The sequence below is a fragment of the Corythoichthys intestinalis genome, chromosome 2 (genome assembly GCF_030265065.1).
Source record: "Corythoichthys intestinalis isolate RoL2023-P3 chromosome 2, ASM3026506v1, whole genome shotgun sequence".
NCBI classification, from domain to species: domain Eukaryota; kingdom Metazoa; phylum Chordata; class Actinopteri; order Syngnathiformes; family Syngnathidae; genus Corythoichthys; species Corythoichthys intestinalis.
Genome location: NC_080396.1, coordinates 72,130,357 through 72,145,697, shown reverse-complemented (window position 1 = coordinate 72,145,697; position 15,341 = coordinate 72,130,357). Strand labels below are relative to the sequence as shown.

The window sequence follows — 15,341 nt, the reverse complement described above, 5'->3', positions numbered from 1 at the left end:
AACAATTGATTGTCATCCGAGCGCTTTCATTGCGCGATGACCCCCAGCCTTCCTCAGCTCTTGGCAGATCGTTGCTAATGAAATCAAGGGCGGATGAGAAAAACACTTGCTAACCAAACTAACACGCAGGTGCAAATCCCTGCAAAATAGCTGGACAAAATGGTCGCCACGAAATAGTTGCTCAGCTCATTAACGTCCACCAGTTGCGTTCACGCTCCTCATGTTATTGCCATGAATTGTGTATTTAGCAGCAGTGGTGGTGACGAAGGTAACCTTGGGCCAATTTGGTTTAGTCAGCAACTTTCACTCAATTTCCTTTGTCCAGGCTAAAGCTGAGAGCCATAAAGCCATTATTGCTACAAATTGCTGTAAATGTCCTAAGCCATAAATAATATTAAGAATGTAAAGTAGAAAATATGGCTGCCACAAACAAATATATGGATTTTTTTTTCCAAAAATAGATTATTTTTGCAGTGAGTTGTCTTCCAAAGTAAAAGCAGATGTTTGCAAGTATCTCATTTTAACTAATTAAAATAATATAAATAAATAATCTTCTGCTTTCAACAAGGACTGAAAAATCGTAGAATATATATATATATATATATGTATATATATATATATATATATATATATATATATACCTATTTATAGTTTGTTTGTTTGTTTAAACTTTTTTAAATTGGAAAAAAACAATTAAATACAGAAATAAAATGAATATTTACTTTTTTTTTCTTTTGAGAAATAAAATCAATTATGAATGAATGAATAAACACATATATAAAAGGGTATTTACTGTATTTTCCTTTTTGTTTTCGTAGTTAATGAATATATATATATATATATATATACACACACAGTATATATGTATATATATACACATAGTATTTATAAAATATACAAAATTTAAAAATAAGATTTTTTTTTCTCTTTTATACATAAATATATATGTGAAGAACTTGTGAAGAACATAATGTCATGGCTCTCTTGAGTTTCCAGTTATTACTACAACTCTGATTTTTCTCCAATAGAGTGATTGGAACAGATACTTCTTTGTCACAAAAAACATTCATGAAGTTTGGTTCTTTTATGACTTTATTATGGATTAACAGAAAAAGTGATCAAATCTGCTAGGTCAAAAATATACATACAGCAACACGAATTAGCAATTTTGACTTCTCTGAGGCCATTTAAATAGGGCTCATTGGATGCAAACGCCCACAAACGCTACAATGGGAAAGTCAAAGGAGCTCAGCATGGATCTGAAAAAGCGAATCATTGACTAGAACAAGTCAGGAAAGTCACTTGGAGCCATTTCAAAGCAGCTGCAGGTCCCAAGAGCAACAGTGCAAACAATTGTTTGTAAGTATAAAGTGCATGGCACTGTTTTGTCACTGCCACGATCAGGAAGAAAACGCAAGCTATCACCTGCTGCTGAGAGAAAATTGGTCAGGAGGGTGAAGATTCAACCGAGAATCACCAAAAAGCAGATCTGCCAAGAATTAGAAGCTGCTGGAACACAGGTGTCAGTGTCCACAGTCAAGCGTGTTTTGCATCTCCATGGACTGAGAGGCTGCCGTGCAAGAAGGAAGCCCTTGCTCCAAAAGTGGCACCTTAAGGCTCGACTGAAGTTTGCTGCTGATTACATGGACAAAGATAAGACCTTCTGGAGGAAAGTTCTGTGGTCAGACGAAACAAAAATCAAGCTGTTTGGCCACAATGCCCAGCAATATGTTTGGAGGAGAAAAGGTGAGGCCTTTAACCCCAAGTACACCATGCCTACCGTCAAGCACGGTGGTGGTAGTATTATGCTGTGAGGCTGTTTTGCTGCCAATGGAACTGGTGCTTTACAGAGAGTAAATAGGATAATGAAGAAGGAGGATTACCTTCAAATTCTTCAAGATAACCTAAAGTCATCAGCCCGAAGATTGGATCTTGGGCGCAGTTGGGTGTTCCAACAGGGCAATGACCCCAAACACATATCAAAAGTGGTAATGGAATGGCTAAATCAGGCTAGATTTAAGGTTTTCGAATGGCCTTCCCAAAGTCCCTGACTTAAACCCCATTGAGAACTTGTGGACAATGCTGAAGAAACAAGTCCATGTCTGAACTGCACCAATTCTGTCAAGAGGAGTGGTCAAAGATTCAACCAGAAGCTTGCCAGAAGCTTGTGGATGGCTACCAAAAGCGCCTAATTGAAGTGAAAATGGCCAAGGGACATGTATTTTCTGTTCACCCATAATAAAGTCATAAAAGACCCAAACTTCATGAATGTTTTTTGTGACAAAGAAGTATCTGTTCCAATCACTCCATCAGAAAAAAATCAGAGTTGTAGAAATAACTGGAAACTCAAGAGAGCCATGACATTATGTTCTTCACAAGTGTATGTAAACTTTTGACCACAACTGTAAAAAAAAAATATATACATATATATATACATATATACATATATTCATTTATTTTAATTAATTAATTATTAATTAAATTAATTAATTTTAAAAAAAAAAACTTCTTGGCACCCCTTTTCGAGCTACATATATATGTTTATATATACACTTTGTTATTAGGGTGACGTTGCCCCTACCAACATGTCCGCGGCCATGTTGGTAGGGATGAAGCATTTGCTGTTAATTGAAATCAGTTTATTACTAGTAGATGCCAATGGCAGCCAACGAGTTACGAGTATTTTTACATCAACAATGTCTCTGGTCTAACCAATTCATCAGCTGTCAAAAACTGTTGTCAATTTACGTCAAATACAGTGCCTTGCAAAAGTATTCGGCCCCCTTGAATCTTGCAACCTTTCGCCACATTTCAGGCTTCAAACATAAAGATATGAAATTTAATTTTTTTGTCAAGAATCAACAACAAGTGGGACACAATCGTGAAGTGGAACAACATTTATTGGATAATTTAAACTTTTTTAACAAATAAAAAACTGAAAAGTGGGGCGTGCAATATTATTCGGCCCCTTTACTTTCAGTGCAGCAAACTCACTCCAGAAGTTCAGTGAGGATCTCTGAATGATCCAATGTTGTCCTAAATGACCGATGATGATAAATAGAATCCACCTGTGTGTAATCAAGTCTCCGTATAAATGCACCTGCTCTGTGATAGTCTCAGGGTTCTGTTTAAAGTGCAGAAAGCATTATGAAAACCAAGGAACACACCAGGCAGGTCCGAGATACTGTTGTGGAGAAGTTTAAAGCCGGATTTGGGTACAAAAAGATTTCCCAAGCTTTAAACATCTCAAGGAGCACTGTGCAAGCCATCATATTGAAATGGAAGGAGCATCAGACCACTGCAAATCTACCAAGACCCGGCCGTCCTTCCAAACTTTCTTCTCAAACAAGGAGAAAACTGGTCAGAGATGCAGCCAAGAGGCCCATGATCACTCTGGATGAACTGCAGAGCTCTACAGCTGAGGTGGGAGAGTCTGTCCATAGGACAACAATCAGTCGTACACTGCACAAATCTGGCCTTTATGGAAGAGTGGCAAGAAGAAAGCCATTTCTCAAACATATCCATAAAAAGTCTCTTTTAAAGTTTGCCACAAGCCACCTGGGAGACACACCAAACATGTGGAAGAAGGTGCTCTGGTCAGATGAAACCAAAATTGAACTTTTTGGCCACAAGGCAAAACAATATGTTTGGCGTAAAAGCAACACAGCTCATCACCCTGAACACACCATCCCCACTGTCAAACATGGTGGTGGTAGCATCATGGTTTGGGCCTGCTTTTCTTCAGCAGGGACAGGGAAGATGGTTAAAATTGACGGGAAGATGGATGCAGCCAAATACAGGAACATCCTGGAAGAAAACCTGTTGATATCTGCACAAGACCTGAGACTGGGACTGAGATTTATCTTCCAACAGGACAATGATCCAAAACATAAAGCCAAATCTACAATGGAATGGTTCAAAAATAAACGTATCCAGGTGTTAGAATGGCCAAGTCAAAGTCCAGACCTGAATCCAATCGAGAATCTGTGGAAAGACCTGAAGACTGCTGTTCACAAACACTCTCCATCCAACCTCACTGAGCTCAAGCTGTTTTGCAAGGAAGAATGGGCAAGAATGTCAGTCTCTCGATGTGCAAAACTGATAGAAACAGACCCCAAGCGACTTGCAGCTGTAATTGGAGCAAAAGCTGGCGCTACAAAGTTTTAACGCAAGGGGGCCAAATAACATGGCACGCCCCACTTTTCAGTTTTTTATTTGTTAAAAAAGTTTAAATTATCCAATAAATTTTGTTCCACTTCACGATTGTGTCCCACTTGTTCTTCTTTTCTTCTTGACAAAAGATTCTTGCCAAAAAATTAAAATTTTATATCTTTATGTTTGAAGCCTGAAATGTGGCGAAAGGTTGCAAGGTTCAAGGGGGCCGAATACTTTTGCAAGGCACTGTAACTGTCAATTAATTGTGGCAGGGCTAGAAGGAAAACTAAAGTGCCACTTTTGCGACTGGCGTGTTGCACATTGTTTGTTGCTTGCCATAGGGTCCCTCATCTGCTACCTTTGCATCTCATCTTCAACTAACCTCAGTGTTTATCACGCCACAGCCTGCTACACATACACACAAATGTTGTATACTGTATAAAGGTTTTTCCCAAAAACATCCAGTCCCACCTAAATTTGACAAAAGCATTCCCATTTAATGGCCTTTTATCTCAAATGGCAAGAAAAATGACCCAATGAAGTGACCAATAATCCATAGGAAGTGAGAGCAAAGCATCGCTACACACTTTCTTTCAGTTCAAAGTGCTTTACATCATCAAAATCAGCAAGACGCAATTAAGAAAAGATACAAAAAAAGTAACATTAACCCTCTCATGCACAAATTATGATTATGGTCTCAAAGTTGCGGCCCTGGGGCCAATTGTGCCCCACAGGACAATATTTTGCAGCCCCCATTTGACATTCAATTGTTGTATTAGTGCACACATTTTGTGACGGGGAATTAAAAATTATATAGAAATAATTTTAGATAGAGTTAAATTACATTTATGAAGAAAAAAAAGTTATTTAAATAGTAATAATCAAAAAATGGAAAACAAATAACTTTTTTTAAATAAAAGCCACAACAGCGCCGCTTCGCTTCGTCGCAGCAAGGACTCAGCCTACTGTTCTGGCTCTCGACTGACTACCCATGTTACACAAGAAAACAGCCATTTATCTTATTTTCAGGAGTTGGAGGGATTGTAATAGCATTGTAAAGAGCTTAAGCAGTTGGGGTGAGAACTAAATCGTTTTTTGTTGTTGTTTTGACTTAGTTTCACACGAACGCACATCGAGATATCATTTAGCTTAGCAATTTGAGACATTTTTCCAGTGTCCCAAACTTCAAGATTTATCAAGGTTTCCTCGGCCATGACGTGTGTATCTCCGTCCGCCAAACAGTATGCTATCACCAGTGTTGTTAATATTACTTTAAAAAAGTAATTAATTAGTTACAAATTACATCTCCCAAAAAGTAATTGAGTTAGTAACTCAGTTACCTGAATGTAAGAGTAATCAGTTACTTGTCAAAGTAACTGGTGTTACATTACATGTTTTTTTTTGTTTTGGTTTGTTTTGTTTTTTTAATGAAAAAAACAAAACAAAAAAACATAGGTCTGTCAAGACGAGACGACGAGGCGGAGTCAGCTATGGAGGTTCAGGCAAAAACTTTTCTTGAGAAAACAAAATTTCTTCCGCTGGCATGCGGGGATGAAGAAAAATACCAACATAAAGCGCTCCAAACGGAAGAATAAGTCAGGACAGCCACAATCAAAAGTTCAAACAAAAAGGCACTCCAAAAGGGAGGAAAGGCAAAAACACAAAGCGTTCCAAATGGAGATAACAATAAATATGCAGAATAACTATGATAGGCTATGGCGAGAGGCTGACGTGACTGACCTGGGAAGAAAGACACTTTTGCACAAGACAAGGGAAACTAGGGCATTATATACACACAAGGTAATAGGGAACAGGTGGAAACAATAGGTGATTAGGTGACAAGATGAAGGACAAATACGCGACTACGAAGAGGGCGAAGCTTTCAAAATAGGAAGCGACGCGGCATGAAAAGGTCACACTATGTGAAGTTCAAAGGGTTTTTGGGACAGTTGGCCCTAGCCCAATTATTTACCCTAAATTTAACTAGACACAGGGGTATTGCAGATATTGCAATAATTAGATGGTAACCTTTGCTATGTTTGGAAGTCATATAATAGACTCGCCGGCGTTAGTAAACAGCCGCCATCTTAAAGCAGTAGACTTCTCTGGAAGGCTGTTGTAGCGAACCTTCCGAGCAAACCTGGCTTGTCTCGTTGAGTCTGTGTCTCTCAGACTTTTTTCAACGCATAGCAACGCACACCTATACATCCTCAGTAATGGTAATGGCGTTGCAAAGATAGGAAAAGTAATAAATTAGATTACTCACTACTGAAAAAAAATAACGCCGTTAGTAACGCCGTTATACTCTAATGCCGTTATTAACAACATTGGCTATAACTACGCCAGCATCTCAAAACGCTGACCACAAAACAACAAAACGCTGACTACCGCCAGGAACCATCCCTGCCAGGGGGTTTCAGAATCAGAACGATTGAAACTAAGGCTCGGTTCATACTGCAGGTCTTAATGCACAATTCCGATTTTTTTGTCAAATCAGTTTTTTTTGCATGCCCGTTCAGACTACCTTGCCAATCTAGCCCATTCAAGTATTACACATGAGCAGCTGCCGCCCTCGCTCTATGCTGACGGAATCGCTGCATGAATTCCGATTTGGCAGACTTGACAGTTCAGATCACCGCCACATTCTGGAAAAATGTGGCCCAGTCGGATATAAACCACATACGAAAGTGACCCAGATCGGATTTGAAATGGTCCACTTTTATGCGATCCGTCCCGTTCTCCGTCAAGTTAATGCATCACTCGAGTCGGAAAGACACGAAAAAATCGGATTTGTGCATTAAGACCTGCGGTATGAACCAAGTCAAAATTTTTCATGCCTCTGGGGTCGTATAACATTTTGAAAGAAGTTTGCGTACTTGTGAGAAGACACCGTATTATAATTTTGCTTCATCGTAACAAATAATAATAATTGGGGGTCTAATAAAAGGTACTGATAAAACTGGAAAATTGGTTTTGAAAGGCCTGAAAAAGTGCCTGAAATTTGTCGCCGTGAAAACTGTGTGCGGACCCTGAAAATACATTTTTTAAAATTAAATCAAATTGTTAAAAAAAAAAAAGGAAATAATAATGTGGCATAAAATCAAATAACTGTAGCCGGTGTGTTTTATTTTATCATATTGTTTTGTGTTTTGTTTTATAAATCCCTTTTGACTTCAGATTAAATAGCTAACTCTTTGGCTGCCGTGGACGGCAATAGACGTCCAATCCATTTTAACTGGGAAGCCATTTTAAATGAAAATTTAAAGATGAGGAGCATAATAACATCTGGATTAGCTTTAGTATTCTGATTGATTTTTTGTTAAATATTTAAAAGCAATGTTCATTGACAGGAAATTTGAAATGATGACTATTATGTGCTTTCATACTAATGATAAATAAAGATAAGAGTCTTACAAAAAGGTAATACAGTACATCAAACAAGAAAAACTACAACACAATTCAGTGCAATGGCAAAGAGCGGTGACTGGTTTCTTCACGTATCCACCATAAGATGGCGCCATTGCACTTCTGTATACATTATACCACCTGACACGTTTAAATTTGAATACTCTTGATACTATCTTTTGTGGCGCTGCCACCCACCAGGCCTATAAAGCATCGGTTTAGTGTTGATTTCGCATTTTGTTGCTTTCAACTGTTGTTAATCTTGCAACTAATGATCTACACTGCTGGCCAAAAGTATTGGTACCCTTGCAATTCCATCAGATAATGCTCAATTTTTCCCAGAAAATGACTGCAATTACAAATGCTGTGGTAGTAATAGCGTCAATGAAAAAACACAAAAGGGAATGAAAAAAAAATTAAATCATTATGATTTTATTCAAAACTCCAAAAATGAGCCGGACAAAAGTATTGGCACCCTCAGCTTAATACTTGGTAGCACAACCTTTAGACAAAATAACTGCAAACAACCGCTTCCAGTATCCATCAATTAGTTTCTTACAATGCTCTGCTGAAGTTTTAAACCAGTTTAATTCTTCTTTGGCCAACTGCTCCAGGTCTCTGAGATTTGAAAGTGACCAAACTGCATTTTTCAGATCTCTCCACAGGTGTGCTATGGGATTAATTGTTGGCCACTTTAGAAGTCTCCAGTGCTTTCTCTCAAACCATTTTCTAGTGCTTTTTGAAGTGTGTTTTGGGTCATTGTCCTGTTGTAAGACCCATGACCTCTGAGGGAGACCCAGCTTTCTCACACTGGGCCCTACATTATGCTGCAAAATTTGTTGGTAGTCTTCAGACTTCATAATGCCATGCACACGGTCAAGCAGTCCAGTGCCAGAGGAAGCAAAGCAACCCTAAAACATCAGGGAACCTCCGCCATGTTTGACTTTTCCTTGAAGGACTCATTTTTTTCCCTGTAAACTTTATGTTGATGCCTTTTCCCAAAAGCTCTACTTTTGTCTCATCTGACCAGAGAACATTCTTCCAAAACATTTTTGTCTTTCTCGGGTAAATTTTGGCAAACTCCAACCTGGCTTTTTTATGTCTCTGGGTCAGAAGTGGGGTCTTCCTGGGTATTTTACCAAAGAGTCCCTTGTCATTCAGATGCCGACGGTTAGTACGGGTTGACACTGTTGTACCCTCGGACTACAGGACAGCTTGAACTTGTTTGGATGTTAGTCAAGGTTCTTAATCCACTATCCGCACAATCTTTCGTTGAAATTTCTAGTCAATTTTTCTATTCCGTCCACATCTAGGGAGATTAGCCACAGTGCCATGGGCTTTACACTTATTGATGACACTGCGCACGGTAGATACAGGAGTATTCAGGTCTTTGGAGATTGACTTGTAGTCTTGAGATTGCCCATGGTTCCTCACAATTTTGCTTCTCAAGCCCTCAGACAGTTCTTTGGTCTTCTTTCTTTTCTCCATGCTCAATGTGGTACACCCAAGGACACAGGACAGAGGTTGAGTCAACTTTAATCCAATTTAACTGGCTGCAAGTGTGATTTAGTTATTGCCACCACCTGTTATGTGCCACAGGTAAGTAACAGGTGCTGGTAATTACACAAATTAGAGAAGCATCACATGATTTTTCAAAGGGTGCCAATACTTTTGTCGGGCCCATTTTTGGAGTTTTGTGAAAAATGATAATGATTTCATTTTTTTTCCCATTCTCTTTTGTGTTTTTTCATTGCAAGCAAAATAAATGAAGATATTACTACCAAAGCATTTGTAATTGCAATCATTTTCTGGGAGCATTATCTGACAGAATTGCAGGGGTGCCAATACTATTGGCCAGCAGTGTAAAACAGAGCTTTTGGGTATTTTATTTCGAACTGCCGTACTTTTTGCACTATAAGTCGCATTTGAGGGAGGGGGGAGACAACAAGCATTAACATTAGCATGCGTTATCGTAACATATTCAGTATTTCAGTGACGTTGAGCATGATAGACGGCTAATTGTGCGGCGTCTAGCTGTCTTGCTACGAACTGGCATGAAAATATCACTAGTAGATGTTCAATCATATGGCGTCCAATCATCCTGCTGTGAATTTAAATGAGCTGATATGTAGTAGACGTCCAATCCATTTGAAATGGGAGGAGTAGAACGAATCTCGTTCGTTCGCTGCCACTCACCCACAAATGGATTGAACGTCTAGTGTCGTGAATGGCAGACAATAAGTTAAGAATTCCAATAACTATAGCCTGAAGACCGTAACATTTTTAATACCTAGGGTGTAAGTCGTAAACTCAGCCAGAATATATATATATATATTTTTTTTTTTTTTTATTTTTTTTTTTTTTTTTTTTTAAGTGCGAATTATAGTCCGGAAAATACGGCAATTTGAAAGTGTTTGCCTTATTTTATTTCTGTGCATGCCTATGGTTTTGTACGTATGTGTTCTACTTGCATTCAGATTCTTTTTGTTTTTGTTTTTTTTTCTCCTTCTCACCTACCCACAATGCAATGCTGTCCCCCATGATGCACCTCTGCTTGCTGTATGTTAATACGCTTGAATCCCATTGGCCCACTGCCATCATGTGCTCGCTGCCTGCTAATTAAAGACTCAGTCGACTGCCAAAGCAATGAAGCGACCCCTCGAGGCAGCTGTAGACCTGGTACTTTGACCTTTCACCTTTTTGCTTTGCAGCTAGCGTCTTTAACACTTTGGCTACCATTGACGGCGATAGACATCCAATTCCTTTTGACTGGATTGGATGTGGATCATCGTTAATGGGTTTTTTAAACTCTTTCACAGCCACTGATGATGATAGACGTCCGATCCATTGGAAGCGGGAGACGTCGGCAGGGAACGAACGTTCGTTTATTCGCTGCCGACCCTCCCATTGGTCGTCTGTTGCCGTCAATGGCATCGTAACGTGATCATCACTGCCAGCCTTCAAAATTTTAAAAAGTCGATTTTAGTTTGTTTATTTTGAAAATTAATTATGAAATCTAAATTATTGTATTTTTAATATGTAAAAAAAAAAAAAAATTATTGGCAAATAAGAAATTTTCAAATATTTTGAATTCAATTCTTAATAAATTTTTTGTTGCTTGCTTAATATTTTGTATTATTTATTTGAATTCAATAAAATGTATTCCTTTCATTTATTTTGAAATTTAATTTAAAAAAAGTTTGTATTTTTAAAATGTGTTCCTGCTTTATTAGAGTTAATATTTCTATTTATTTTAGTTAAAAATATATTTTATTTATTGATTTATTTATTGATTTTGAATCTTAATTTTATATGTATTTAATGTTTTATTTTCCTGGTGCTTGTATTATTCATTTTATTTCGATAAAATTTATTCCATTTATTTATTTTGAAATTTAATTAAATTTTTTTTGTATATTTTTTTTTAATATGTTCTTGCGTTATTACAGTTAATATTTCTATTTATTATCGTTTCAAATGTATTTTATGGATTTATTTATTATGAAAACTAATTCATTAAGAAATCTTAATTTTATATTTAATGTTTTATTTTACTGGTGCTTTCTTTTTATAGATGTATTATTTATATGTAAAAAAATTATTTTTATTTACTTATTTATTGAAAATCCTTTTTTTTTTTAATTGTAATTTGATGTTTTAGATTTAATGTTTAAATGATTAAAAAATGTTTTTATTTATTTTGAAAAGTAATTAATTTTTAAAAATGATTTATTTTTTAAAATATTTTTTGTCACTTGCTTTTAATATTTTTTTTTTTTTTAGATTGTTAAAAATGTTTTTTGTGGAGGGTTTTTCCCCAGTTGTTTTTCCTTAAATTTTCACAAAATTAGTCCGTTATTGTGTACACGCTAATGTCTCTATCTCACTCAATGGCAGCCAATGAGGTCATGTCATATAAATCGACTAACGCCCACAGCACATACTCGGCGAATACTACACATACAATTATAGCGTACTTAGGCTGGCAGTGAATGAGTTAAAAGTTTAAGCTGGCTCTTTTTGCTTTTGTGAAACACTGTAATGCAGTTTAATAGCGTACTGTATTTAGGAACTGCACTTTATTTGATACCTTGTCGAATGTAATGTTAAATACACGATTAGATAATTTTTGATAGTCTGGTTGTTTTACTGTTAGTATGCCCAAATTGTAACAGAAGCGTCCTTTTGTTGTGTGTGTCTCGGCGGGCAGGCGTTCCCCCACAGCGTCCTACAGCCGTTACCAAAGAGGGCAGCACTGGAGAAAAGTAACGGTGCAAGCTCCCTGTTTAACCCAAGTGTCTTGCACTACCAGCAAGCCCTGGCCAACGCTCAGCTCCAACAGCCTGCTTTCTTTCCCACAGGTAAGCACCGCAAACTCTCGTCACCAAAGACCGCTTTCAAATACTGCAACGTTAACTTGTTGTGGTGAAGGAGAAGGAAATGACATTGTCCATACATTATTTGTTCAGCCTACACTATTGCTGCCTTCACATGCTCTGATAATTATGAGAATGTCCTGTTCATATGCTTTTGATGTCTTAGCAAAAAAAAAAAAAAAAAAATACCAGACACGGACCTTATTTTTTAGACCTTTTAATTCATCTACTACAATAAGAAGAGAATGCATCAAAATGCAGACAGTAAGGTTTTGTATGTAATGGAACATTTTAGCTAACACTTGGTTACAAAATAAGAGTTTTATAAATGTGTACACTAAATGCTGGCATCAAAAAAGCTAGCAAATTGATGATAAATATTCTTAAAAAACAAATAGTTTCTCTCCATTCACAACTTGTTGTACGTGTTCTGCCACACATTTGGGAAACTCAGGTATCATAACAAAATTCCTGTTCTCCAGTGGAAAATCATAGACTATCACTATCAGTTGACGGGACACAGGGTTCAAGGCCGCTCCGTAGGGGGCGTATTTTTTAAAAACTTGAAATATTTTCAAAACCAAAGCCGCTAGCGACCTAAAACCAAAACAGGCATCTCCCTTAGGCGTATATGAGTCTCCATGAGCAGCGACATCAAAAAATTCAAAGTTGATCTCAAATAAAATCCTGATTGAAATGGCTATAAAATTCTCAAATTTTACACTAGATGCACAAAAATCACCAAACGCAAAGATAATCACCTATATTTTCGGGATCAATAGTAATATTTAACATATAAGTTTTTGCCCGAAATATCGTTTTTTTATAATTAGTGCAAGTTTTGAATAGCAAATAAATCACTCAATTTTCACATCAAAACTTAAAGTGCATACGACTGGATAAAAAAAAGTCTTAAATAGCATTATTATGTGAATTAGAATCATGTTTTGAGACGATTCAACGACATACAACAATTTGGCAAAGCGCAGATGACGAGAAAATTAGTCTTTTAGTCCGCCGTTTAGCCACGCCTACCATTGTAGGGCTCTAGCGTCCCCAACAGGAGGATGACGTCAGCAGGGTCATGGTTTCATCTGATTTAGAATTCAACCCATTGAGGGGGAATCATTTAGAACGAGGAAAATGCGACCTAGAGAGCCGGAAAATGTCATTGTTTCAGTCTCTCTACGCCATTATTTTTACAGGATATTCTTTTTCATTCATTCATTCATTTTCCATGCTGCTTTTCCTGAAAAGGGTCGCGGAGGTACTGGAGCCTATTGCTAAATAAATGGTATGGTCATGACAAATAACAGTCTTGTACTAAATGGAATATGAAATAATAAAAATTCATTTATTCAGTACGACATGGCAAAATTACTCCATAATTGTCAAAACTGTCAACTTCACCTTTATTGTCGCACCTCCCGGACTATATGTTATGGCACTGTAGTTAGTCAGGCTTTTGTCATTTCCCTGCCCCGGCTTCGGAGAATGTAAACAAACCAAGAGGCATGACAGGTAGCCGACATGCTGACCTGAACCGAGTAATGTTTCAGAGTCTATTCTCGGCTTTCGAAGCAAAAAATCACTCAAAACTACGCGAGATCATGTCACACAGCTGTTTGGTTGTCGATTGGCTTCGCCGATCGGCAACCCGCCCGGCGGCGAGCAAGTTACAGCTCGTTCCCCTGCTACGGACACGGCCGACATCGGAGGAGCGCGTAGCTGCCACATGTTCAACACAAAAATAACGCATAAACGAACACTTAAAATAATGCTTTACTACACGGCGAAGACGTAAACAGAGAGCGGCGTGCAGTTGTTGTGCAGCTAACATGGCAGGATGTGTCTGAGGAGAACTTTTCTTCATGTCTGTCCATGATCAAACGTAAGTAAATAGTCCTTTATATAAAGAAAGTTTATAGTGTAGTGTTTTTAATGGCTGTATTCGCGGCCATTTTTAACACAAAGTTGCAATTTCTGATGGGGTTGAAAATTTGACAGAACACCGGTCACACGAAGAGTGCAATAAGCCGAGTATAGCGCTCTCCCGGCGGGGGGGGTGCGACAAGGCGCCGGTCGTCGGCCGAGGGGCATTTTCGGCGGACAATTAGCCATAAAAGTCAACAACCTGCCATATTTTACAATTTTAATTCATCATAACTGACCAAGAGTCGTTTAGAGTTGCAAAAGACTAAGCCCCCCCTCCCCCTTAGCATTACTTTAACTACAGGTATCAAGAAAATAAAGTGGAGAGAGAGTGCAGTGATAATTCATCAAAGTACCCACGTTTCCTGAAGGCAGCATCATTTGGGGTTACTTTGATAGGCTGTCTCACAAGTCAACCCCCCACCCCTCCGCATTAAAACACGACTGAAACTGAAAAAAAAAAAGATCTGAAATCGGAAAAAAGATTCGAAAGTGAAAAAAAGATGTGAATGTGAAAAAAAATTCTTTTAACCTGAAAATATCAAATTTTGGAACTGAAAAAAAAATCAAAACTTTTTTTTCGCTTTTGAAAGATTCAAGAATAAAACATTCAGTTTCAAAAAAATAATTTTTTTCAATCGTTTCTTTTTTTTCAGATTACAATACTTTTGGCCTTGATTTAACACCATAGCTTTTTAAGTTGAAAATTCTTGTCAATAAACGCCTTCATCCCGGAATTTCTATAGATATGAACATAAAACAGTGTAGATCATTTGTTAAAAGCAAAAAACCAGGCAGTTATCATTCATTTTACGTAAATATTTCAAGCTAAAAAGTTACGCTATTGTGTAATCCACCGTGGTGGCCATCACAAAACAAAGAGCCTTTTAAATGAAAAATTCTTGTAAATAAATAAGTAAATCCCAGAATTTCTATAGATATGAACGTAAAAGAGTTTAGATTCTTGGTTAAAAGCAAAAAAAAAAAAAAACGGGCAGTCATCGTTAATTTTACGTAAATATTTCAAGCTAAAGTTGCGCTAATTTATCCCCATTCGTTTTTTCACGTTTCGAAGTCAATGCATGGTGCTATTGTATATAATAATTACTTTGAATCCTCAACCAAATGACTCTTGAGACACTCCTGCCTGCTTGTATGCAGTAAAACTTTCCTCCTTTTCCACCTAAATCCTGTGTTTGAACACAGCTTGTGTTTGAGTTTATAGCAGTGAAAGCTGTGCGACGCTCTGCCTGGCTCGGTCCCCTATGGGAAGGCGTGGTGCAATGTCTGTAGGACCTGTCTTGTGAACTGATGGTGAAGTCTATGGAAAAATACAACTTGAGGCAGCAGTCACGAGTAATTTTCGACTCGACAAGTGGTATTTACCATAATTATGACACCATATGTAGGCAGCATTAGTTTTCTACGCATGTGCTAAGTGTCAGCCATCTTGGATAAACTGATACAGTGAGT

At 37.6% G+C, this 15,341-nt stretch overlaps 1 protein-coding gene across 9 annotated transcripts in view; it reads left to right on the top strand.

Annotated features, from left to right (window-relative positions):
* The window catches only part of LOC130930836 (muscleblind-like protein 2a), a 102,167-nt gene that overhangs the window by 65,922 nt on the left and 20,904 nt on the right, over positions 1–15,341 (top strand). For 8 of the 9 annotated variants that reach the window (XM_057859047.1, XM_057859064.1, XM_057859102.1 and 5 more), the window contains exons 6-7: positions 10,186–10,239; positions 11,771–11,921. In XM_057859047.1, the coding sequence (XP_057715030.1) occupies positions 10,186–10,239; positions 11,771–11,921 (205 nt within the window). The remainder of the gene's footprint in view (positions 1–10,185; positions 10,240–11,770; positions 11,922–15,341) is intronic. The other variant, XM_057859092.1, reaches the window with a different exon arrangement.